This window comes from Anser anser (assembly GCF_964211835.1).
Source record: "Anser anser genome assembly, chromosome: 5".
Classification (NCBI taxonomy): Eukaryota; Metazoa; Chordata; class Aves; order Anseriformes; family Anatidae; genus Anser; species Anser anser.
In genome coordinates this window covers 40,448,006-40,474,333 of record NC_139725.1, presented here as the reverse complement: position 1 = coordinate 40,474,333, position 26,328 = coordinate 40,448,006, and the positions used below count along the sequence as shown (strand labels likewise).

Genomic DNA, 26,328 nt, shown 5'->3' with positions numbered 1-26,328 from the left:
GAAGAGCCATGTATGCCTGTCACTGGTCCTCTCTGTGGTACAGAACCTGCGCTGCTATATTCTGAAAAATGTGGTTATATTCTGCAGTTCTACAGTGCGGTACTACTTAGCATGATGTATTACTTTATCTGTAAATATTCCATAATGGGACTCAAAATTGAGATTGCCTTAGAGGACGTGATTTTTTTATAACTGTGAAAAGTCTTTTCATAGTAGTCATGTGTTTGTCCAAAATATAAAAGTCTATAAAGCTTTCTTCTTTTTTTTCCTGTGTGTGTAAATATTGTACCATTGTATTTCATTGATTTGATTATAATTTTAGGTGCAATGAAAAAGCATGCATCTTGTATCAAGGAATTGTGTATATGCTGCAGTAGCTTAGTAACATTGACTAAGAGAGCTTCTGGCCTCTATGATGGGAGTGTTAAAACTGGAATATCCCTTTACCGACCAGTAACTGAGTTCATGTCCAGCTGATCATAGCACTTTGAGAGGAAAGATTTCTGGGCTTCGCAAGCACAATATTGATGAAAGAGGAGTGTTTGAAAGCGGCCCCAGTCTTGTATCTAGCAATACACAGGTTTCACCCAAACTGTTACAGACTTTGAGATACCACATGGATGCAGAAGTTAATCTGCTATTGATTGCTGCATTAAGACTTCCATGGCCTGACATGCCTTGAATAACTAAGGTGTAACTCCTCACTTGGCTAAGAAAGTAGTGTGGGATAACTTTTTAATTTATATATATTTTTAATTCTCTCCTGTCATTTGAAGGCATTGTTCAAGTTGTTTATGAAGAGGTCCTACGTCTTTGAGAAAATTAACGCATTTTCTCTTCCACAAGGCATATGACATTTGAAAGGAGGTTGTTGGAATATTGCGGGCATGCACAGAGCTGACTGCAGGACTGATCACTTTATTGCTGTCATTTTAATGTGTGCGGAGCTGTCAGTAAGGCAGTCTTATGCTCTCAGTCTTTGGTTTTCCCCACCTGATTACTTATTTTGGCAATGCAGAGAAGGGAGGAAAAAACAATTTTTCTCTTAGCAAGAGACATTGTGAGAATACATATTTGAGGCACTGTTCTGTGCCATATCTTTTTTCTTAAAAAAAAAAAAAGTATGCTATGAGTTTAAAGTGTAAGCATCTTACAGCTTTAAAATGCCTACTGAAAAGTTTTGAGCTAGTATTTTAATAACAAATGTATTAGCATTTTGATTAGTTTCTGGGTATATGCAACTTAGAAAATAGGTTTTGCAGGTTTGGCAAATAATATCTGAAAGTAGAGCCTTGTTGTCGGATTTTGTATATTAGCATCTGACCCTTACTGATGATGTGGTTTAGCAGATCTAATCCTTGCGAGGCTGTATCTTGTTGTTTGAGGGGAATCTTGGATGTGAAGAATATGGATGCTATTAGCCTTGGGACCAATGTCCGTTCGATGTACTCGGACTGTGGTTCAGCCTCCGTTTGCAGACAAATCCCCAGGTTTTGAGAGCCACCTTCCATGCAAAGCTGCAGTGCCTCCAAACAATGGTGCAGCAGATGCTGGGTGTATTTGGGAGGGGGGGAGGGGAGCACAGCACAGCACAGATTGATGGGCCATCTGCAAATATTTTTCCTAAAGAATCTGTAAGGCTAGAGAATCTTAACTGAAAATAGATGTCATTAGAGATCCCAACCTTTCTCTGACCCGACTCGCGTTTGCTTGGGGCAGAAATAGTCAAGTATTCGGGGGGAGAAATGGGGGAACTTCCTGGTGGCTTTTTTTTGTGTTCTGCAGTAAAAGCTTAGGTTGTATGGGGAGAAAGAGGCCAGAACAGTCTCACTCTTGTACTTAGAAAAACAGGCTGCCTTGCAAGGCCTGAGTTACAAAGCAAAAGGTAGCAGTCCTCTTAGCTCTTAAATTGTTGATGCTATGGCCTGGAATCCTCTGATACAAAGGAGAATAGTGGTGGTGATACAATAGCTGTGTTCATACCTCAAACTGCTAGACTTCTGTCACAGTGTGCTAATGGTAAGGCTGAACTCTTGCTTTCCTGTCAGCAGCAGACAGGAGATCGAGGGGCTTGTGCTGGTGATTATATACAATATCAGCCGCACTTAATTCATGGTGTTCCCTCTGGAAGGACTATGGGTAATGTGAACCATCAACAACATCAGAAATATTAGAAGAAGAAAATCTTACTGGCTTGCCAGCTAGTTTGTGGCAGTGAATTTGGTTGTTTATTCAATCTGAAGTGGTTGTATCATCCTTATTTTGGGGAATGGTTAATTGTTTTCCCAAATTTGGGAATGTAAACAGAGGTAACTGAGTTTTTTGGAAATAATGCCAGTGGAACCTCACCATTCTGATTTTTTTTCTTTTATGATCTTCATCCTAGTTTTCTGCCTTTATTTGGGGAAAAAAAATATGAAAAGAATATGTTAAAAGGTATAGTTATGGCTTGTCAATAAAGCTATACAGTATCTTCAGTAGCATTAATCTTGTTTCATCTTCAATTCTTATTTTCTTTCTCTCATTTGTTCTTTCATCCTGAATCTAATAATAGTGATGGTAGGTCTAAGTCTACCACCTACTGTAAGGAAAAACTGAAGTACTGGCTCTAAGGCAGCTTAAAGCCTTCACCAAAATGTTCAAAGTCAGGATTTTGTTTCTAACTGCAGTTGTCTTGTCCCCAGAGTGGTATAACCAGCGTGTTGCTACCAATCTTCAAGTGGCTGGTTTTGCATGTTGAAGGTTTTGTCAGATTCCAGAAAATAGAGTTCCAAATAGAACAAACTGTGTCATATAGCTGGCATTCTCCAAGTGAGTTTTTTGCATTACCAAATGCTCTTTTAGTCAAAGAGAAGAAGAAACTCCCCTACCTTGTTTCCAAAAGGACGACAGCATTTGTTTTAGATGCATTCCTGATCCTCTAAGCCTCAGTATTTTCCCTTGCAATTTTTGTAGTTCCATGACTACTGCAGCATATAGGTAGCTCCAGCCAGACTCAGACTGGATATCAAGATGGTCACGTCCTGGACTGAATATGTTTTAGTCTGTCTCAGTAGTTTTGTGGTAATGGCTACCTTAAGGTTATGCTGTCTGAATATAATACAGCAGGGTCAAGTGGTCACGATGCCAAAACAATCAAAGGATTGATATGATTTGTATCTGCCAGTGGTTCAAAATAACCTCTGAGAAGTATGAAGAGATGGGTTTGACATCCTGAAGAGCAAAATTGATCATCCCAACAAATCATCTGTACAGTCCACAAAATTTTCTCTTTCCTGTTTATGGCAGTTCTACTGACTTTGATTTAAAACAAGTAGCAGAAAAGTTGGCAGGAGTGAACAGGTCCAGTTTGGTACCAATGGTCTCTGTTAAATCTGGGTATTCTGAAGTGGTCTTCTGTGTATGTATACAAATACATATAACATGTAGAATAAAAATGAATATTTTGTGATTGTAACTAACTTAACTTTTCTTTAACATTTTGTAGGAAGAAGAAAGCCATAATTGATCCTTCTTTGTTCAAATACAAAGTCCAGCCTATTAAAAAAGAACTGTATGAATCTGTTATTGTTAAAGCATCTCAGCTGAGGTAAAAATTAGTATATGAAAGTTAAAATGGTTCTCTACAACAACTATGTGAGTTGTATCACTGAGAAGACGTTTTTGATGTAAAATGGCATTCTATGATAATACATTAGAATTATTAATTAGAGACACTGGAACAAACTACTGTGTTTCACGAGATTTCTGTGTTAAGGGTTCCAAGCTTTACTAGTTTTAATGCATAAACCAATTCTTTTCAAATCTGTGCTTTCACTGGCATAAGGATGAGACCCGCTATTGCTAATGTTACCTGTCCCTACTGGTGTGACTGAAGGAGGTGAAAAAGTTTGAGAATTCTATTGTGTAACATTTATTAAATATTGGCATTGTGAAATCTTTTTGTGTTACAATGATACTGGTTTGAAGTGTTGAAGGTGGCATTATCAGACTGTTTTACTATTATAAAATAGAAAGCTGTAAAGACCTTTTAAAAATAACATAACTTTTTGTTGAACTTTGTTGGAAACAAAAGTGTTACTTTTTTTAAGAATAGATTGTGCATTAAAACTCTGTAATCTGGATGCTCTGAAAAAAATATCAGGGATTTCAAGTAATTTTATTCCGGCGTAAATCAGGATTATTTTTTCATAAATTATTCATGTGTAATGGGCAAGTCACTTGATGTAATTAGTCCTTGTTCAGGTATCATCTATATTCTTCTGTGCGCTTAAGCACTTGCTGAACTGTATGGTAACAGGGTACTTCCAGCCAGATGGTTTCTATAAACTCAGCAACTCCTGGTTGGTTTTCTCTTTTCTATGAAGTAGTACAGATTCCCTGACATTCCAGGAAGCATTTAGAGTGCCCACTTTCCCTGTAGAGGGGAGTTATACAGTTTGACCAAACTGAGAATTCACCTCTCACATTTGCTGGCTTGAGACTTTTGTGCCTTACCTTGTCATTTGTGAGTTGTGAATACTGCATTTGTGCTCTTTTTTTCTTAATCTTTGTTTTGTACTCTCATCTAAAGCAATGGGATTTTCCTTTTATTTTGATATTATAAATGCCACTGATTGTATGGAATGTTTGTAGAGGGTCTAATGAGGTTGAATAGGCTGTGGAAGTGTGTGTATGTGTAAGACGGAGGACATACTAGGATTTTCAAAACAGAAATTATGGATGCATATTTGTACTTAAATATGCATAAATAGTAAGGGTGTAGTTTATAATGAAGAAAATGGCGAAAAGCTTAATGATGTGATCAGTTACATCAGTTCTTGCACATGTTGTCAGCTTCATTTAAACAATGATTGCACTGTTAGTTGATAATATTAACTCTATTTCCTAAAACAGCCGGAGGAAACATCTCTTTTCTCGTGATAGACTTAAACTTTTTCTGAAACAACACTGTGAACCACATGATGGAGTCATTAAAACTAAGGTAAATAAGATGGAATGACTTATGTGATAGAATATTGACCTTAATCTTTTGTTCTTTCTTGCACTTCTCTACGTGTTACTCAGTTTTTAAACTACATTGAATTTAACCTATTATAAGTATAATACATTGGTTAGTATTTTTCCAAAATGAAGAATACTGTATTTTTTTCTAGAAATGGGTTTTTGTTAACTTTTGCTTGTAAACAAGATGGTAGTTTCCTGTACACCAGGCAGAAGTTAGTTCTCTAAGATCTTCATTAATTGCCAGTTTAGAAAAGATCCTGAATAAAAATGGCAGCTCTTACCTACGTTAAAAAAAATATAAAAAAATTAAATAATGTATTTTTTTTACTTAGTCTGTTTACATTCATCAAGGTATGCAGCTAGTATTTCTGAGTCACGTAAAACTAACCGTTTCAGTTTTGACACAGTACGATAATATTATTCTGTTGTGATGCTTTTATCTTTGGAAATATTTTATTGTAGACTGAACTAAGTCTCAAATTAGGTCAAATTCTGTTTTTCAAATGTGTGCTTGTTACATTATTATCCTCTTGATGGATTAACTCTACATTTATACTATTGCAGGGTTTTATTTCTTATGCTAAGATAACCACTTGTGAATCTAGTTACTTTTACAGTCCTTCTGAATGAATGATTCATTAATTATATTTATGAAAAGGTAACAATCTCACAGTGAATATCTGTTTTCATCTCTCTTACTAAGGCAACATCAATTGCAAAATATAATCTAGCAGAACAACATTTCTCTTACTTCTTTCCTGATGATCCACCCACATTTATCTTCAGTCCTGCAAGCAGACGGCGAGGGAGACCTCCAAAGAGGGCGTCCATTAGTCATGTAAGTAATACCACAAAATTTTAAACTTCAGATCAAGACAAATCAGTGTAGACTTCAGTTTTTCCATTTTCTTTGTGAACTTTCAGAACAGTTGGAATTCAAGATTGACACTGTTTTTTTTGAGGATAAATTGGGAAATATTGCGTAATTGTTATTGAAGTAGCTTGCTTTGTATTTAACCTTGTGAGAGAGATCAAACTTTGTATTTATCTTCTCATTCTTGTCATGCTTACTTCTGCAATCCCACCAATAAATTAGCTTTTCAGTGTGTTGTGAAGGCATATGGAGTACCTGTCCCTTCTGGGAATGATTAATAAATTATCTGCTAAAAAACAGAATTCATACTCTCAGATACAGGCAACTGACGAAATTGTAATTAAACACATCAAAGCTTAATGCTCTAATCTTTTTATTTAAAAAGAAAGATGAATGAAAGTTTTCTTTTTCCATTACAAGACAGGATCTCTGAATAGTCGGTGTATTTGAGAAATGGTTACAGTTTTGTTTTAGAGAGTAGATGGAAAAAATGGGAATATTTGTTGTAGGCCATTTCACTGTATATGTTATGTTCTTTCTTCCCACTCCCCCCTCCCAACCCTCTATCAGGAGGACAATATTCCAGCTAAACAAAATCCCCAAGGAAACAAAAATAAAGTAACAAAGGAAAAGACGAGATTCCAAAGGCAAAAAGAAGATATGCAAGCCATGGGTAAGTTGAGGTTTAGTCTTGTGACTGGTAGAACCTGTTCTTGCAGGTCTGAGAGCTGGCCATAATTAGAGTATTTCTGGATTGCACCTTTCAAGGGGAGAAAGTAATAAGAATGTACTGCCGCAGTTATATTGCAAGGGGTACCTCAGTGGTTAGAATTGTTCCCTGAGTCTATTTATTTGACTAAACTGTGGAAGGGGATGAGGCTTGCAGTCCAGCTATGTTGGTCTCTATCTTAGAGAAGTAAGGAGCAAAATAAAGTTTTGCAGAAGTTTATACATATCTTCAGAATCCAGATTTTATCTGCTGAATATGTATCCAAGCACAGGCTTTTAACGCAAACTGATACGTGATTTGAGGAAGATCTGTAAATAGAAAAACTACCAACACTGTTCTAATTCAAAGAGCACAAATCACTTTAGAAGTATTTCTTGGCTTAATTTTGATGTGTTTCTGATCTATTTAAATTTGGTTTCAAATGCAATAAGAGGACGCACATAGCTGTTCTGTGGGTTTAACTAGGTAAACTGGCATGTCTTCTTGTGGAGACATGGTAAAGAACGTCTCCTTGCCCAAACAAAGAGATGGTCTTTTGAATTATAAGCACAATTTTCCTTCATAAGGCTTTCATCTGTGGACAGTCCAGTGAACTTGTGGTTTGTCTTTTATTTCCACTGCCATACAATGTTTTAATATGGAAGGGACCTCGGGAAATTATGTAGTCCAATATTTGCTTTTAACTGGACTAACTGCAAAACTGCATGTGGCTGATCAGGGCCTTTCCTGCTGAGGAGATGAAGATGCTAGGGTTTAAGGGGTTCTGCAGTCTTTTGTTCATATCTTTGCACAACTGGCATTTATTTTTTATGTGCTGAAGCTGACCGCATGGAATAAGGTCATAATGGAACGCCATCAAGGCTGCTTCCTTTCTTGCGTGGCACTCACTACAGCTTCTGGAAGGCTAGTTAAGATGTGCTTTGTCTTAATTTTACATTTATCTGATTGCATGCTAGAACCCAAAGCTCTTAGAACATATGGTTTCAAACAATGAAAGAGCAACCAGTCTTGTAATAAGTTGCCTGGCACGGAGATCTAAATGTACTCTTAATGTTTTCTGCCACCTGGCTAAAAAGCTCTTGAGCAGGTTGATATTCAAACTTGGTAAAAAGCTTTTTGATCTTTGCTGGGGACACAAAATAATGAAGGAATCAAATGGAAAAAAAAATCTTAAAAACCATGTTGTCACACTTGTGTGTGTTCATTTTCAGCTTACTGTTGTCCCATGACTCTAAACTATTCGTTTTAAGAACTGCATCTTTTCTTGTTGAAACAGGTATAACATTATACCAGTTTCTTGAAAAGTATGATCCCGTTTGTAAAATAAGCTTAAACATACACTTTCAAATGCACTGTTAATGTAACTGAATATTAAGCTAAACATTTTTACCTGTAAATAATACTTAATTGGAATGGTAATTAGTAAGATTCATGAAGTCTTAAAAAAAAAAAAGTCTCAAAAAGAGCTGCTTATAGCACTTTACTAATGTGAAAAGGTGTAGCAAAATACCAAGTACCTTGGAAAATCAACCTTCTTATGTAGAAGACTGCAGGGAATGAGCATCATTGCTTTTATTTTCTGGGTGAGAGTCACTACTGTTAGGTCCCACACCTTGCTGTAAAAACGATCTAGCCTATTTTCAGAATTTCACAGGAAAACTGAATTGGAAACTTTTCTGGTGTTACACTCTTTGCGTTAAAGTAAGAATCTTTTTTCTCATTTTCTTCACTTGTGATTCTAGCCATCTTGCTTATTCAATTAAAATGGTAAGCCTGCTGATGCCTTTTTATTTGTTAGCCTGTGGCAGTTTACAGATATTGTCTGTCCACAGAAAGTGGAAGTATGTGTCCTGCTGTTTTCCTGCAGACAGCTACAAGAAAATCTGGATCTCCTCAGGCAATAACATTTATTAACAACTGAAGTTCAGCTTAAGCTGTGTAACAGAAGTAAAACTGGCACAAAAAACACTCAAGTACTAACTAGATTTGAAATGTATTGACTTTTCAGTAATAACTCTATTAAATATTTAAAAACCACTTTAAAGTGTTTTATTATCACAAGTATTTCATGGTTATATGTCATTCCTACTTATGACATGGTTTTATTAAGCAGACATTATTAAATACACTGCTGTAATTATACGCAGTTGGAATCTGTTGTCATCTTTGTTTTTTGATAGAAAAAAATAAGTAATAAACATCTGTATACTCATTAAGAACAGAGAAGGTTGACTTTATTACAGTGATGACAACCTTGTAAAACACGTATAATACTTAAGCCCTGAAATTCTGATTCTCTAAAGAACTTTCAAGTGATTGAATTCTGGTTGCATAGAAACAATTCAAAACCATATCTTTTTCATGTAGTAATTATAAAAAGATCAGTCTATTTAAGCACAGCTAAATAAAATTAACACTTTGTAAATAACTTTTCTTTCCTGCATAGCTTTTGAAAAAGCTAGATTAAAACGAGAGAAGGCAAATGCTATAGAAGCCAGGAAAAGAGAGAAAGAAGATAAGGAGAAAAAGAGAGAGGAATTAAAGAAGATTGTCGAAGAAGAAAGGATGAAGAAGAAAGAAGAGAAAGAGAGACTCAAAATTGAAAAGGAAAAAGTAATGCATTTGCAGTATATGTTTCATATAGGAACAGCATAATGGCTTTCTAACTTGTTTCTTAGTTGCTATCTGCTTCTAGTTATTTTCCATTAACTGTTTTTGAGTTCCTAGAAATGCAGCTTTAGAAGAATGGATATTTGTAAGACATACCAGGGAACTGCATTTCTAGATAAACTTTTTTGTGAACTAATGTTACAAACTAGGGAAAGTTACTTTGTACATACTTCAGAAATATTTTGATTTTTTTCAATTTTGCATGATAGTGTTTGATCTGATGGCTGTCTTCAGTTTAGAGACACCATACTGTGTCAGATTCACAGCATATTAGACGTGGATTTCCTCGTGGTTTCTCTTTGGATTGAAATTGCTAAATAAGTTTCTGTCACTTTAAATGTGAATAAATTGTTTTTGCCACTACATTCTGCCACAGTCACATCAGTATATATTTTGATGGTCTTTTTTGGCAACATTCGTGAATGCTCTTATTTTAGATGTTTTTTTTCCTTCAGTTGGCCTCCTTTTAATATCAAACAAATGAAAAAAGTTTAACAAAGCATTACTGAAGCTCACTTTAAAACATTTTGTTATCTTATACAAAATAAGTGAATAGATTATTTCATTCTAATGAAATACGGTTTGATTTTACTTTTCAGTGTGATTGAAACAGTAAATGGCGTAGTTCTAGAAATTGTAGTAGGGCGATCCAACTGTATCTTAATACAATTCTGACTTTTTTCAGGAAAGAGAAAAGCTGCGTGAAGAAAAAAGAAGATATGTGGAATACCTTAAACAGTGGAGTAAGCCTAGAGAGGATATGGAATGTGATGATCTTAAGGTATGATTGAATTTGGAATACCTCAAACTCGTGCCTCTTAGGGTCTGCAAGCCAGATTCTTTTATACAGAGGTAGATATGGTTATCAGCAGTGGTCATATGTTTCCCAATGGTGATGCTACAAGGACGGTGTGTACCTGCGTTTTCACACTCCAGAAAAACTTAATAGGCTGTTCTTAGTCTTATTATGGAACAGATATATTCCTAATATTTTTTTTGTTTAAATTTATGCAACATGAGTTCACCTAAAGTAAGCCTGAGTTACTTAAAGACTTACGTAATGAAGAAACTACATTTTTGGATGGAAAAGAAAAAGGATGTTAGTTCATTACTACCTGTAGTACACTCTTGATTTAAACTCTAGAGATATGCTTGCTTAATGAATCTTTCTGGATAATACTGGAAACCTATAGAAAGTAAAAAGAATTTACCTCCCAAAGGTAATCTTCTAAACAAGAGTAATGTGGTTCTACATAACAGAAGATTGTCTGCTATTATACGTTTACATACACTTTGTATGATAAATTTTGGCAGGAGATAGCAAAAGGAGGCAAAATTGTCAAAAACACAAGGATGAGTTTGAGATATGTAGGGAAAGATGATAGAAGCAAAGAGGACAAGTAATAGTAGAAAAGTAGTAAATTAATTGAAATGATAGCATGTGTTGGGAAGAACATATGAATATATGAAACATATTGAATATGTTTGAGTTGTAATAGGCCTTTGAAGAGGAGTGAAAACTTAGCTAGTGTATAGAAAAAGAAGAAACTGAAAAAAAGTGAAGGAGTTTGTCATAATGAGAGGAAGCTGTGCAAAACAGTGCTGCTGTTTCAAGTGAAAACTGAGAAGAATATAAAGATGAGCCTGGCTGAGGGAGCAATAAGACAGTTCTATCCACAGACTGCTTCTCAAAAAATACCCTTCTCAGGAGATAGATGAAATGCTTGGTGTGTTCTTCTGAAAGCGTAATATCAAGTATTGTTCTCATTCATATTCGTGAACTACTACTTTTGTGGAAGGAAGTCATGCTTTCTGGAAAGTGTTTCTCTCTGTCTACTGAGAACCATTATGTGAAGACAAACCTTGAAAAGTTGCATCAAGATAGTAATTTGAAGGTCAAAGAGTTAGACACTGTCTGTGAGTTCTTGGTAGTGTCTGTTAAGTGGTCCTGTTACATGCTTTTATCAGCTCCCTTTGAAATGTCTTCAGGTATCATAACTGCCTTACCGATGCAAAAAGACGAATACCAGAACATGCAGTCATTGGGCATGACCTTGCGTATCCTAGTATTAGATGGGTGTGTTTTATATGTATGTGTTGGGTTTTTGTTAGCTTGTCTTTGCAGGCAGTGATGAGTAGCTTTTTCAGAATATGTTTATTTTTGCTTGTCTGGACAATTCCATAAAACTTTAAAGTCAAACTCGTATGGAATATTACACGTTTAAAGGAAATATCTCTATACACACTGTTTTAACTTGTGGATTTGAGTTCCTTTAAACAATGACAAAAAAATTACTTGTTTGTGAAGTTAAATAACTTACGTATCTACAAAAGATTAATGTCCAAGTTGCATGCTGTTCTGTTTTTTGTTACAAATGTTACACAGATGTTACCATGGTAATAGGTTGTCTTGCAGAACTATTTCCAGTAAAACGTAAGCAAAGAAAAAAAAAAAGTCCAACAGATATATTCCTTAAAATCACAGACTGTTTTTAATCACCTGTATTCTGCAGGAACCAGATACAATATTAAGTTGTTCATTTTGGATTGCAGGAACTTCCTGTTCCGATGCCAGTGAAGACAAGACTTCCTCCTGAGATCTTTGGTGATGCTCTGATGGTTTTGGAGTTTTTATATGCTTTTGGTGAACTTTTTGATCTTCAAGATGAATTTCCTGAAGGAGTGACTTTAGGCAAGTTGTCATTTATGTGGCCAAGTGCCCCAATTCTGTGGTGTCCTTTCTCCTACTGACTGTTTTAGGTGCACCCTTATACCACTACTACAAAGCTGTTCATGCAGCTTTGATAAAGCAGTGCTTACACATGCGTATCAATCAGTTTTTCTCCTTACAGTCAATTTCTGCAGTGTTTATAAAAAGAAAATTAATTTCAATTAGAAGCTGTTAATCTACTCATTATAAATGTCTCCTGGTACTTCATTCTTGCAGTTGTATTTTAAGAAAATAACCTTGTTCGGTCAGCACTTTTTCTGACAGCATCGCCTTAGGAATATTTGCAGTGAATTATGGAAAAGTAGCTTAATTGTCATACCTGAAGGAAAGATAAAAAAATGTTTACATTCTTCAGTACGTAATTGTTTTCCAGCTTTGTGGCAAAAGTGACGCTTCTTAAACTTTATTCACAGAAGTTTTAGAGGAAGCTCTTGTAGGAAATGACACTGAAGGCCCACTATGTGAATTGCTGTTTTTCTTCCTGACTGCCATCTTTCAGGCAATGGCCGAAGAGGAGGAAGAAGTGGCCAAAGATCAAATAGCTGATGCTGAGACCAAAGGTCAGATCCTTAATTTTACTGCTGAAAAAATGAAATTTCACTTGAATTAACTTTAAACTGCATGATTTGTGTCATTTCCTTGTTTAACCTCATCTTATTATGCATGGATATTGTATATAAATGGTCTTGTTTTTTCACTTATCTGAAATTAAAGATTTGAACTGGGCATGGAGGGTGGGGGCTGGGGAAAATACAGAAAAAGCAAGCTCATTATTACTTCAGTTGTGTCCAGCAAAGCATAATAAGCATTTAACAGCACTGCTTACGCTTTGGAGGTGAAGGAAACTTGTGTTCACCTTTGTCCTCCTGCTGTTCCTCCTTCAGCACTGCTAGATGTTTCTCCTGAGGGTCAGGAAAAAGAGTCATTTACCTAAATCTTTTCAAAGGTCTTTACCTAGGAAAAAAATGTCTGTGTCTAATTATTTGTGCTGGGAAGTTTTTCATGTATAATGGAGATCTCAATATCCATCATCCTTCAAGACATCCAAGTGTAAAGTTACAGTGATGAAGTACCGGGTTTGTAGATTTCCAGTGTCACTCTGTCTTTAGGCTTCATGGTAAGGCTGAAAGTTGCACACGTTTTTACAGGAATTCAGTATACTATAAACATTAATCAGAAGGAAGCACAGAATTTATTCCAAATGTATGTAGTAAACAACATTATGTCTGCATCCTTAAGCTGTTTCTGTATTGTGTTGGGCCAGGTCAGTGATTCAGCCAGTAGTCTGTGAATGCTCTAAGGTTCATTCTGCAGAGCGTTGTACTCTATTGATGCTACCCAGGGTGCTTTCCAAGGGTTTGTCAATAATACAGACTTATTCTTCTGATTATGCCCTTGCAAGGTGCTTCTCCCTTGCTTGTTTTAGTTCAGCTATTTAAAGCCTTGCTGTGGATCGGGGAACTGATCCTAACTCTTCATTACGCTCATCCTATCTATCAAACATATCAAAGATGACTGTCTATCAAACAATGTGTTAATATGGTTGAGGAGGTAGAAGGAAGCACCAGAATGGGACCCTGGAAAATATTCAATATGTTACTGCTGCATGTACCTTCTGTGTTTTGAATCTAAGGTCTCAGGCTTTTCACAATTCGTTTGTTTCATGCAGTGCTTGGTGGAAAGGGATGACAGCTATTGCCACACTGCTGTTGTCCAGTAGGTCTTGTGTTCATGGACTGTCAAACTTGGTGTATAGTAAAAAAAAAAAAATAAAAAAAATAAGAGAAGCTCTAAAAAAAAGACAAGATCCTTCCTGCTAGTCTTATGTCATTAGAGTTAGGTGGGAATATACGAACATTTCGTGTTTGATTTGATGATTCCTTTAATTCCTCCCTTGAAAACTGTGCAATACTTTTGTACTTATGTCCAATCTATAAAATACCTTTATGTAAGACATGGATGCTGTATTCAAGAAGAGCTCTTGTTATTTGGGTGAAGTTACAGATTAAATGCAGAGTTAAGAATTTTGCACTACAACTGCTAAATTCAATAGTAATTACATAAATTTCTTTTAAATACTATACTGGGAGCACAAGTTGGGCAATCTAAGCAAAAAGATTCAATTATGAGGTAATCGTAGAATAGTTGATTAAATTCCATATTGTTCACAGGAATGAGTAGAAGAAAATCCAATATAACTTGTTTGATTTTACTACATGGGGCTGGCAATTGCAAAAACATGCAGTGTCATTTTTAGTTTGACAGAGTTGTGGGCAGGGCACTCTATCTTCTACTGTTACTTTAAACCTTTGAACTTGCATTTTTTGTAGTTCTTGTTTAGAAGCTTCTTTCATGTAAAAGAATAAGATGTTTTCGCCTCTGTAGTTCTGGCTAACCAAACTGTTAGTAGTCAGCATGAATGTTTGCTCACTTAAGTTCTGTGCAGGCAGTGCTTCCATGACAGAAAATATGATGGGTGCAGGATTTGGGTGTATAGTACCTTCTAAAATGGTGTTGTAAGGTGGGTAAGGTGGAAGGGAGAAATGGAGAGATTCATCTTGCGATGTCTTGGTAACAGGTTTCAAACAACATTAATCATCATTCAAGACTCAGTTGTGGACTTGCTTTTTATGTGGTCTTAGTTTGGATTTGTGGCTCTTTGGTCAATTGATGACTTAGGTCCAAATCATTAAGTAGTTACTGAATAAAGTGAAATTGTTGAAACAGCATATAACGCTGAAAACAAATCTGCCAGCCCTCTGGAGAAATACCTGTAAGTGCAAAGGAAATTTCTGTCTAAAAGACAGGAATTTTGCTGTTTCTGCTTTCTAGTTCCCCTGCTTTCCTTGTTGGTTTGCTAATATGTGATGCTACTTATTAACTGCAGCTGCTTCTTTTGGTGAAATGTTGTTTGTTTTTAAAGTCTTGGTAATCATATTTGTGCGGAACAGTGAGGTTATCTATAAGTTGCATATTAAAAATATACAGTGAATGGTGATAACCAGCATCAAAATGTCTAATTGGCTTGGATGGTCTGTCTTAAAACTTAAGTAAGTAACAGTTCATTTGAAGGAACAAAATGGAGGTGTTTGCATCTTGCTTTTTTTTGCTTTCAAGTGTGTTTCCTGCTTCATTTCTTCATTGCCTTTTATATTGCCATTGTGCATGTCTCGTGCATTGTGGTTGCTTTAGCAGCTTACATATATACTACTGGGAGAATAGTGTGTAGCATGTGGTGCATGTCCTTAGTTATTAGTTGGGTTTTTAGTTGCATTTAAAGATACGTTACTTCTAATTTGGATGTTGAATTGATTTTTGAATATATTTATGCTTTTGTAAATATCGGGCCTCTTTTCGCTTTGTCTGCAACTTTAAAAAATGGCTTGCTTTCCTCCCTTCCACAGTACAAGTTTTAACTTGCCCTAGAATAAAGTGTTTATTTCCTTAAAGATTTAACAGAGGCTTTGGATGAAGATGCAGACCCCACAAAATCTGCACTGTCTGCAGTTGCAACTTTGGCAGCTGCATGGCCCCAGTTACATCAGGGTATGTGTGGGTTTCACTTCTTGTTTTGTTACTGTTCTTGTTTTACTCTGTATTTTAAAGCACATTTTTATTTTTGTATACATTTAAATGTCTATGTAAAATAACTGTTCATTCTTCTCAACTATAGGCTGCAATTTGAAAAACTTGGATCTTGATAGCTGCACTCTTTCTGAGATTCTCAGACTTCACATTCTAGCATCAGGTGCCGATGTAACATCAGCCAATGCAAAATACCGCTACCAGAAACGAGGAGGGTTTGATGCTACTGATGATGCTTGTATGGAGCTGCGATTAAGTAATCCTGGTCTCTTGAAGAAACTTTCAAGTACCTCAGTGTATGACTTGTTGCCAGGTAAGACAAAATGTTAGGGATGATTAGACTGCTTGTCAAGTGATCAGCTTTTTTTGTAACTTCAGATCAACAGTGGTCAAAGTTAACTAAGTAATAGAATATTTTAGGTCTGAAGGGATCTCTGGGGGTCACGTAGGTCTCACCAGATCAGCCGATCGCATAGATAGCATCTCATTATGTCTGAGAACCTTTTTATAATCCTATAAAAAAGGTTAGTTTTATTTGTCATAAGGGGCTCTATGTGATAGAAGCATCTGAGCGTTTGATTCAATCCCCTGTTTTTTGTTGCCATTCTATTTTGGGTTTTGTTTATTTGTGAATGGAGAAAAATGATTATCTACTGTTCCTTTTATCTCTAGTTGTAAAGCAATATTGCATTTTAGTTCTTTTCCATGCTATTGGAGTTGATAAAAGTTAAGACTTACATTTCTGAGCAAAGATGGTATTTTTGCCATTTCAAGAAAAGCCTCTTTGCAAGTGCAGCTATTATACTACAAGAGTTTGACTTCTGACTACTCACTTCTTTGAGGGAGCGTTTTTATATACTTCTGTCTGAAGTGTATAGGAGTAAGGATTATTTATCAGTTTCATAATGAAATGTAAACATTGGTCTGAATTTTATTAGGAGAAAAGATGAAGATCCTTCACGCCCTCTGTGGGAAACTTCTGACTCTTGTCTCCACGAGAGATTTCATTGAGGACTCTGTTGATGTATTACGACAGGCAAAACAGGAGTTCAGAGAATTAAAGGCAGAACAGCATCGCAAAGAACGAGAGGCAGCAGCAGCAAGGTAGAACTGGGATACAGGAATCTAAACCTTGTTGACACAAATTAGACTAATCTTCAGTTGCAAAAGGCATATAAAAAAACTGTTTGTATTCTCTACTGGTTTCTTGAGACCCTAGAGAGCAGTGAAATTTCATTGTGTTTAGGATTGTGCTTTTCCACTTTACTGTTATTTTTAGATGATATTATAAAGGAAAAAGATGTAGCCAGATCAGATACTAGATTGATCGCAACTGATTTTCTGTTTTTATACTATTAGGATACGTAAGAGGAAAGAAGAAAGGTTAAAAGAACAAGAGTTAAAAATGAAAGAGAAACAAGAAAAGCTGAAGGAAGAAGAGCAAAAAAATCCTGCCACAGAAGTATCTGTTGGGTATGATAATGTGGTATTACTGCGATAAATTGTGATATAGCACTTTTCAGTCACATGCCCAGATCTTGCCTGTGTAGTTTTACTGACTTGTTCATATATAAAATTATATTTTCATTAAAGTATATAGCCCTTAGTGTTTTTTCTTCCTGGTGTTTTAGAATTACTTTATGAAAGCAATATTATTTTAAAAATTATTTTTCATTATATGTAAAATTTTGTTGAAAGCTTGACAACCTTACCTACTGATAAGAGGAACTTGCAAAATCTCATCAGTATTTTTTGCACTACTTGTCTTACTCGCTTCATATCTACGAATATCCTCATAATAAACCATTCTCGTTTGTTTTTTTAATTTGAAGAATTGGTCCACTGAACTAAATAATACTGACCTTGCATAACTGTTTATAAATCAAATTTAGTAGCATTTAAAAAATGCTGTGCTATCCCAGGTGATTTCCATAAAAATAGTTTTTGTTTCTGTTATTAAAACTGCATGATTTCAGAAGGTAAGATTCATGTGTATGCAACTGTCTTGATTCCAGGAAAAAAAGTGTATACGTAAAACTGTATCCTTACCTGCTTGAGGGAGGTAGTTAGCTAAATAAATCTGCTTGCAAGAGGTGAGCATGGGCTAAAGACAGATCTGTGCTATGTTTCTGAAGCTATAATTGGTGTGTGTTTATGTGTAAAATGTTATCCTGTAATGGTTGCATGTAGTTTTGTTGGTTTTGGATTATATTTGTTAGATTAGGGAGAAAAATGTGTAATAAACACTTTATAAAGTGATATATATTTTGATGAGGGAATCTGTATATTTTTAATGACTAACGATAAAATATAATGTGGCGTAGTAGAAGTATCTTAGGAAAACATGAAACAGGGTCTGATTACAGTAATGCTCTTTAAATGAAAGAGTGAATACTGAAGAGCTGTTTTTAGTCTTTAATATGGAACTTCCCAGTTTCAGTTCAGTGAGTTTCTTTCGGTGTTTAATATATTTTATGACTGTTCATTTCTTTAAAGAAAGCATGCAGTGTTATAGATCTGCGACAAGCTTAAGTACTTCTGAGAGGAAAATACTGTTTGTGTTAAAGATGCCATGTTACATCATGTATTCTTTTCATTCCATTCAGCTTTTAATATGTGGTTGCTCAGCCTGTCACCTTTTTTTTAATTGCCTCAGGGAGGAGGAACGGGAAGACCTTGATACTAGTACAGAGAGCAAGGAAACTGAACGTAAAGAGCAAGATGTAGACACAGTGACAGAAGATGAAGAAGAGCTGGGACCAAACAAAAAAGGAAGAAGAGGTAATACGTGTGCACATGTGTGTTTGTGTGAATGCATGCACACAACTGGGCAGTTCTTGTTTAAACTTTCAGTAAACATCAGTCTTCATAACTTTTTAAAAAAGATCATGATCATAGTGGGCTATTAAGTGAGTTTAGCTGGCCTGACGTAGATCTAGCTGCCAGCTCAGCTGTATGTTCTTTTCCTCTCCTGCATCTTGTCTTGTATACTTGCCTGACAGACAATTACAGTTAAAAGTAATGTACCTCAGTGACTTTGAAAGAATCTCATCTGATAAGATACGACGTGTTTTTTATTCTTTTTGTTAGAAATCTTCAAAAACAACATGTTTCTAAAAGAAAATGTTACATTGAGTGGTTGTATTTAGTTTGCTTTTGTTAATGAAGCAGTATGCCTTTTGTATAAGAATGAAATCAGACTTATTCCCAGGCTTCCTAAGCAGTATGTTAATAGAAGCTCTGGTACAGTAATTGCCATAGCCTAATGCTTGTAACTAGACATAGGTTTCATCAGAGGAAGATGAATTGTTGATGACTTCTGTTTTTGCTTGAGGTTTTCTGGGAATTTAAGTTCATTATTTTGAGTATAGTAAATAAAGTCCAAAACAGAGTGAATTCAATTGCTAGAGTTTTACTTTATTGTGATAAGACAGTTTTATGACATTCTTTTAAGTTCTTAGAGTTTTTTTATAATACTAAAAATCTCAATCTTGGTAAATGAGAGAAAGTACAGTAAAGATGGCTTCCTTTTTTTATTGGGAAAGTGGGTTAATCACTTATTTTTCTTTAATAAAGCTGGAGTTGTTTCCTGACTAAGCCGATAGTTCTTGACAGTGTAAGTTTAGATAGTTGTGAAGGGAGATAAATTAAACCAACCCTTATTATTTCTTTAGCTAAAATAAATCTAAGCATGCTGCTACCACTCTTTTTTCCTTTAACTTTTAGGAAGGAGAGGGCAAAACGGATATAAAGAATTTACAAGACAAGAAGAGACTTCTGAAAAGAGTGAACCACTTACTGCTGAAGATGAAGAAGCTTTAAAACAGGAGCAACAAAAGAAAGAGAAGGAACTACTAGAAAAGATTCAGAATGCAACAGCCTGCACAAATATTACCCCCTTAGGTCGTGACCGTATGTACCGACGCTACTGGATTTTCCCCTCTGTTCCTGGATTGTTTATAGAAGAAGACTATTCTGGTCTCACAGAAGACATGTTGTTGCCTCGAACCTCTTCCTTTCAGAATAGTGTACAGTCTTGCACAAATGAACCTCAGGTATTCAGTAAAACTGGAGAGTCTTTGAAATCCTCTGAATCTACCTCCAATATTGACCAAGATTCACACACCAGTGTTGTTGTAGAGGTGCCAAGGCCAGTATATAAACCAAACCGTTGGTGCTTTTACAGTTCTCGGGAACAACTGGACCAACTTCTGGAGGCTCTCAATTCCCGAGGACATAGGGAGAGTGCCTTAAAAGAAACTCTTTTACAGGAGAAAAATAGAATATACGAACAACTAAGCAGTTTTCCTGTGGAAAAATTCCATATTCCAGGTAAAGGAAAGGTTCCTGACTTTAATTTGCTTCCGCAGTTGTAATTCGTCTATTTTATACTAGAAACCTCTTAACTCTCATCTAATTATAATTAATTCCTAAGAATAATTCTTATTTCTTAAGTGTTATTTTGCTCCATGGAAAATATGGTGTGTTTTTGTTTTGGTTTGTTTTTTACTAATTGAGAATTAATTTTGTGATACTTTATGCTTAAAAAAAACAGGCAATATTTTCGTCATGAGGAAGCAATTTGAGCTTTGGGAAAAGATTACTGGGGGATAGAGATAAATACCTGTTAAAGGTTAAGTCATAGATTGATCATTTGATGTCCTTGTTTCCATTGTGGTGAGAGTCAAGGTGTGACACTGGAGAAGGAAACTTCACAAAGGGAGGCGATTTATTGTCACATTGATTTTTGAGTAGGTGGGACACACTCTTTCATAGCAATGCATGAAATTATTCAAAGGCCTTTGCTGGACTGGGTATTGTGAACAAGGGAAAGATAGCATTATTGCAGGGTCATACTAAAACATTTGAGGAGGAAAAAAACTAGCTGTGTTGGTTGTTGTGTGGCTTAACGTTAATGCTGTGGATTCTGTGGGCTGTTTTTTTTTCTCCCTCTCTCCTTTGGCAAATACTTATTACAAGAGGAGGAGGCATATGCAGAACAGTAATTCTTACGGGTTTCAATGAGTAGAATGTAAAACCATGCTAAAGTTAGGACTGTGTGTCGTCCGCCCCCCTCGTTTCCTCTTGGCCAAGTATTTTTCCATTTATTGCCCCAAAGCATTGGCTCCAATTGCTGATAAAATCCTGTATATGTAAGCTTGCACCTGGGTTATTTGTAGAATGGTGATGGGTAGAGGATGTTACCAAAAGTAAACTCCCGAGGGTAATGTTCAAGAAACGTCACTTTGTTTTGTACTGTAACACAAAAATCTTCACAATAGTTTTGTAATCTCTACATGGGCAAGGGAGAACTATTTACAGCAGAACTGAATTCTGTTTTTGCTGGATTGTACATGCCACTGACGCTTTGGGTACAGGTACTAATAAATCCATAACTGACCTACCCTTCTTCCGGTGAAAGCTAGCACAGCACAGAGTTTCTGCATAGTAATTAAGTTTTATTTAGAGGTGTTACAGCTATTTTCCTGGGTTTTGGTGCGAAAATCTGACTTTATGCTATGCCCATGTATGTGTGTGTGTTTGGGGGAGTTTTCCTTATTTTCCTAGTTGAAGATCCTTTATATACATTTCTGTGTGTTGCTCTGTCCTGAGGCAACTTGATTTCCACAATCACAAATTTTTCTTCTCTGTTGATGCTAGAATTTTAGAATAGCATTAACTTAATGTATATGTTTTTGAACTTCAAATTGTAGTAAAACAAGAAAATTAAAATGCAGTGGCCCAATACCAATGCTTCCTGTTTAATGTGATAAGAAAAGATAAGCAGATGTAGCTTTCCTTTAAAGGGAGCTTTACTACAATGGAATTGAGCTGCTGCCTTAGTTCCTGCACTCACATGATTTGCAGATTCAAGTAACTGAGAACTATTCTGCAATTCTCTAGACTACCATTCTTCTTTTTTCCACTTCCCACTCACAAGAACAAGAAAAGAAAAAGCATGAAAGAAAATGGATGCTGGAATTACTTTTCCATATCAATTATTTTCAAGCCAATTGCAGCTGTATTAGTTCTGCTCAAGAAAAGACATTTCTCTTCTGATTTTTCCCTTAAACCAAAAAGGATGTTTCCCACATCCAGACATCAGTGTGCTAGTATCCATTTTCAGAATATTTGCATAATTACGTTCAGTTACAGGGAATTATTTCTGCACTTGAGTGTCTTAGAAACTTGTCCTGTACTTCCTCAACAGCAGCTCTAAGGTAACTTTTGATTAAATACCTCTGAGCTCTTGCATGTTTTCCTCATCACTACATTTGGAGGATTTAAGGTAAATTGTGTGAAGAGATGTTTGCCACCTATGCAGATTTACAAACAGTAATTTAAGATGTATGCATACTTTGAGCTCTTTCCTGTGGCTTCTGAACTGTTGCATAAATGTTTGGTTCCCCACTGAAGAGGTCTTTTCATTTGACATTACATCATCAGCTGTTTGGCTCTTCCTTTTTTCGTAACACATCTTGTTGGCTTGTTCCTTTTTTTAGCTCCACTTTCCTCTAATTAGAGGGCACAGTTAGTCTAGTGCATTCCTGTGGCATCTTATCTGTTTGGTTTCAAAGTAATTTTTTAAAAAGGGACTATACCTTGTTCTGTTGGTTTCTGTAACTTGACAATTGCACATGCATGTTTTAAATGTTACGATAAAGATCCATGCACAAAGGAAAAGTGAGTTCTGCTTGTCCTGCAAAGTAAGGATAGTGCAATACAAAAAATACCAGAAGTGTGACTTTATTCTTTGTCTTGTGATTTTTCCTCTTGCGTTCATAGCAGAGTTGTTGATAAACATGCATGGCAGATAAAAGTAGTAGATAAATGCAAAACAATGTCTTTTAAATTGATAAGAATTTCTTATCCTGTGTGTTGGGATGCATAGATAGACATAGATGCTAGTCTTCAGGTCTTCTCTTAAAAGGATACTCTGCTTGGCTGGATCAGATGCTTTAGTTGGCATGGAGATGTTGGTATTGACAACCCTTGCTATAGGAAGGGAGTTCTGAACCGTTGTTTAGATTTTTCTGCCGTGTACAACCTATTGCTCCCTCCACTGCCAGCTATTAGAAGGAGCAAAGTTCGCTAACGGTTATTTGGTATTATTACAGACAAACCTCAAAGTGACATTAGACCTCCTTCAGGACGTGGAAGGATGCAGAATGCCCATGATGCATCCCACATCTCTGCAGAAAAGCAGCTTGAACTGAGACTTAGAGACTTCCTTTTGGACATTGAAGACAGGATCTACCAGGGAACACTGGGGGCTATTAAGGTATTTGTGAACTGTAGAGCACCTAGGAGCACAGTGGTGCCGTCAAGTCTGTAACCTAAATGAGAACTCTTGCATGCTGTGGGTTTCACTGACACTGTAATATAATTAAGCGTAGACAGTAATTGGCACTAGAAGTTTGTGGCCTTTGATTCTTCAGAAACTTAAAATTTGTATGTTTGCTTCAGGTTATAGACAGACAGTCTTGGAGAGCAGCCTTAGAACATGGGCGGTATGAATTCTTAAATGATGAAAACAAAGAAAATGGTATAATTAAAGCTGTGAATGAAGAATCTGAAGAAATGGAAACTGATGATCAAGATAAATTTATTGTGAAAGACCGGTAAGAACTGCCATTTAAATAATGACTCTTCTCTGTGAGTTCTGTAACAGTACTCTGGTTTTCCACCTTCAAACCGTTTTTACTCTTAATTTCTATGAGTTGATATTTTTGAAACGATAAGTTTTAAGTTTTGAGTTGTAAAATGTGATATTTTAGCGTTGGTTTATATCTTGTAAATGGCACAGTTCTATCACCAAATAAAACAAAGACAGCTGCAGGCCAGCTTGACAAGTGCTACCATTCAGATACTGTGCTGCCCAAAGTGAATGTCCTTTTTAGAATGAAATCACACGTGCCAAATTTAAAAATCACTTAAAATGCAGGGAAGAAATATTCTGGAAAATGAGAACCACCAGAATAAAAACTTTGTGGAAAGAGTAGGAGTGTTTAAAAGGAACGGTGGTAATAGTCATGTATTATGTACCTCTCTGTGAGTCACGGTAAGAACCATCAGTGCAACAGGCCGTGGTGTGCATTAGCCTTTGGTGCTGTGGCAAAAATGCAATACAACCTTAAAATTTAATAATGATGATCCTTTTATAGATCACACTGCAGCCTAGTTTAAAAAAAAAAAAAAGGATGAAACCTCAAATCATCGTTGGAACTACAAAAGCGTTTTCTTTTTTTTCTAAACAAACTTTTGAGAGAAATGGGAGACTTTCACCAAATCAGCGTTTGTAAATCAAACCATAGTGACTAAGGTTTTTCTGTGAAAACTTGTAAATATTTAATTCTCAGAGGTTGCATACTTGTCAGAAATAAACGTATACCTTAATTTACTTAATACATATAAACTTGTGTCTTGAAAGGATGTAAATGTTAAAATATTGCAGGGAAAAAAGATTCACTGGAAGCAATTCTTGTACTAATGTACTGTTTGCTTATGTATTCTGTGAGGTTTTCTGCAATTAAATTTTTATTTTATGAAGGCAGTATTCTTGGATAGACTCTTGAATCCTATATTGAGTGTGGGAATTTAGTTTTTAAGCTTCTGTTTTTTCTCCTTTTATTGCAGTTTGCATAAGTATTTTTCTGTCAGATTCTCCTTTGAATCTGAGTTCTCCAGTTCTATGCAAAACACATAGGGTCATCTCCATTACATGAATGACACAATCTATAGATATTTGCTTCCTGAGAACTGTAACATAGAAATATCCCACTGTTTTCATTTATCAAGAAGCTAAAATTTGACTGTCTCCAGTTACCACTTGCTTCTATTGGTGGCTCTCAGTTCAGTGGCAGAAGCTTGTTGCTTCATTTTTAGCGCTTGATACAGACTCCATCAAAGTTTCTGAATTGTTGCCACTCTAATATTAAAGTCTTGAATATTAAAACAGACTATGGGATTCTGCAGTCATACGACAGATTCTTTTTGATGCTGGGCTTTTTATCCACCCAGAGTAAGTGACATCTCATTAAGACTGTGGGGTTTGACTAGTGAAATGTAAATAAGCATGCAGCTTTTTTTTTCTGTCTGCTTTCAGGCTCTCTGAATGTGTGACTGCAAAATATAATGAACAGCTTTTAAGTGTGAAAAAAGAAGAGGGACAACCAAAAGCATTGCACATTCACCAGAATAAAGCACAATCCAGACGGTGTTAATTAGTTATTTTTTGATAAACCCCAAGTAGAAATTGAATTTTATTTCATTAGTTTGAGTTGCTCTCCTACACTATACTTATTCTTGTGGTTGAGAAGATTAACTGCACTTTGAAATGATTACTTAGCTGCCTTCTTTGACCAAAGACTGTTTTATTGCAAATCTACCTTAATTCTTGGTTGAGAATTTAAAAGAAAATAAATGAAAAATAAAATGTTTAAACTTAAACACCCACAGCACATCCCTTTCAAGTCAGCTTGTTTTGTTTTATTCAGCACAGTTGCTGAGGCCAGGATCTTGGGTGCCTTATATTCTGAGGCTCAAGCTCCTAATATTAATCCTTAGGAGAAACCATATACTTGAAATACTGGCTTAGTTTATTTTCGTCTTTATCATTGAAATTATGTAGTTTGCTCATTTGTTTATACTAAACTTTTGAAGAGATACTTTATAATGAAAAGATTGGAAATATTTTTAAGTGACTTGCTATGTATGTAAACATGATATTTTTTATTGCTGTGGGATTTTTTCTTTTTAACTTACAGGAAGAGTTAGTATTTTAGAAAAGCTCTTAGAAGATGAGAATATAAATTAAGACTTTTCAATGTAACATTCTAAAATTATTTTGGGGTTTTATTTCATTTATTTTTATTGGAAGAATTATTAAAACTGCTCTTTATAGGAATCTCTCATTTTCTGGTGGAATTATCTGGTGGAATCTTCTGAAAATCTTAACTTTAGCAAAATCAAGCATCCATGTTTCCTGAAATTTAGATATCTTTGTTTACCTAAGGATGATTTATCTCAATTAACTGGACTAATTAGCAAACTTGAGAACTGGGATGACTAATCACACCTGAGCAGTATCTGTTCATGTCTGTATTCTATGCATATAAATTAAGTGGGGGGAAAAAAAACCTCCTGTGAATACAGATGCATGCAGATATCCATGGTGTTGAATTCAAAATATGTTAAAATGTGCTTAATATGCTTTTATTTTAGACTTGTCGGATTAAAAACCGAAGCTCCAAGTGCTGCATCAACAAGTACAAGTACTCCTCAGCCAGTTAATAATGTGGTCCACCACTTGGCATCTGCACTGCTCCAGATAGAACAAGGAATCGAGCGAAGGTTTCTCAAAGCACCTCTTGGTAAGCTTTCAGGTTTGAAACTGCATGTCTCCAGTTTTGTGTCGGATTTCTTTAGTCTTCGCTTCTTTTGTGAGACTAAATGTTTTAGAGAGAGAGGTTGGGGAAAAGAGAAAACAGCTAACCTATTGCTAGGTACCATTGTTTAAAAAAAAATCAACACACATTAGATCATGAGGAGATATTCGTAGTTCAGGATGTGCAGAAAGAAAAATATGTTTTAAAAAAAAGGAACAAAAATTAGAGTAAAATATGTTGTTACTTAAATACATACCTATTGAACTTGGATCACTTCAGTGATCTTGTTTACATGGTCTCACAGTTACACTGATGCACTGGGAGATAAGCTGTACCTTTAGGC

At 35.7% G+C, this 26,328-nt stretch overlaps 1 protein-coding gene across 2 annotated transcripts in view; it reads left to right on the top strand.

Moving 5' to 3' along the window:
- BAZ1A (bromodomain adjacent to zinc finger domain 1A) overlaps positions 1-26,328 on the top strand; it is a 61,532-nt gene that overhangs the window by 21,155 nt on the left and 14,049 nt on the right. The window contains exons 5-21 of one of the 2 annotated variants that reach the window (XM_083837672.1): positions 3,488-3,589; positions 4,897-4,984; positions 5,711-5,845; positions 6,452-6,554; positions 9,058-9,224; positions 9,967-10,062; positions 11,835-11,973; positions 12,426-12,572; positions 15,463-15,558; positions 15,686-15,910; positions 16,536-16,701; positions 16,957-17,070; positions 18,254-18,378; positions 19,324-19,929; positions 22,716-22,879; positions 23,065-23,219; positions 25,822-25,970. In XM_083837672.1, coding sequence (XP_083693798.1) covers positions 3,488-3,589; positions 4,897-4,984; positions 5,711-5,845; positions 6,452-6,554; positions 9,058-9,224; positions 9,967-10,062; positions 11,835-11,973; positions 12,426-12,572; positions 15,463-15,558; positions 15,686-15,910; positions 16,536-16,701; positions 16,957-17,070; positions 18,254-18,378; positions 19,324-19,929; positions 22,716-22,879; positions 23,065-23,219; positions 25,822-25,970 — 2,777 coding nt within the window. The remainder of the gene's footprint in view (positions 1-3,487; positions 3,590-4,896; positions 4,985-5,710; positions 5,846-6,451; positions 6,555-9,057; positions 9,225-9,966; positions 10,063-11,834; positions 11,974-12,425; positions 12,573-15,462; positions 15,559-15,685; positions 15,911-16,535; positions 16,702-16,956; positions 17,071-18,253; positions 18,379-19,323; positions 19,930-22,715; positions 22,880-23,064; positions 23,220-25,821; positions 25,971-26,328) is intronic. The other variant, XM_083837673.1, reaches the window with a different exon arrangement.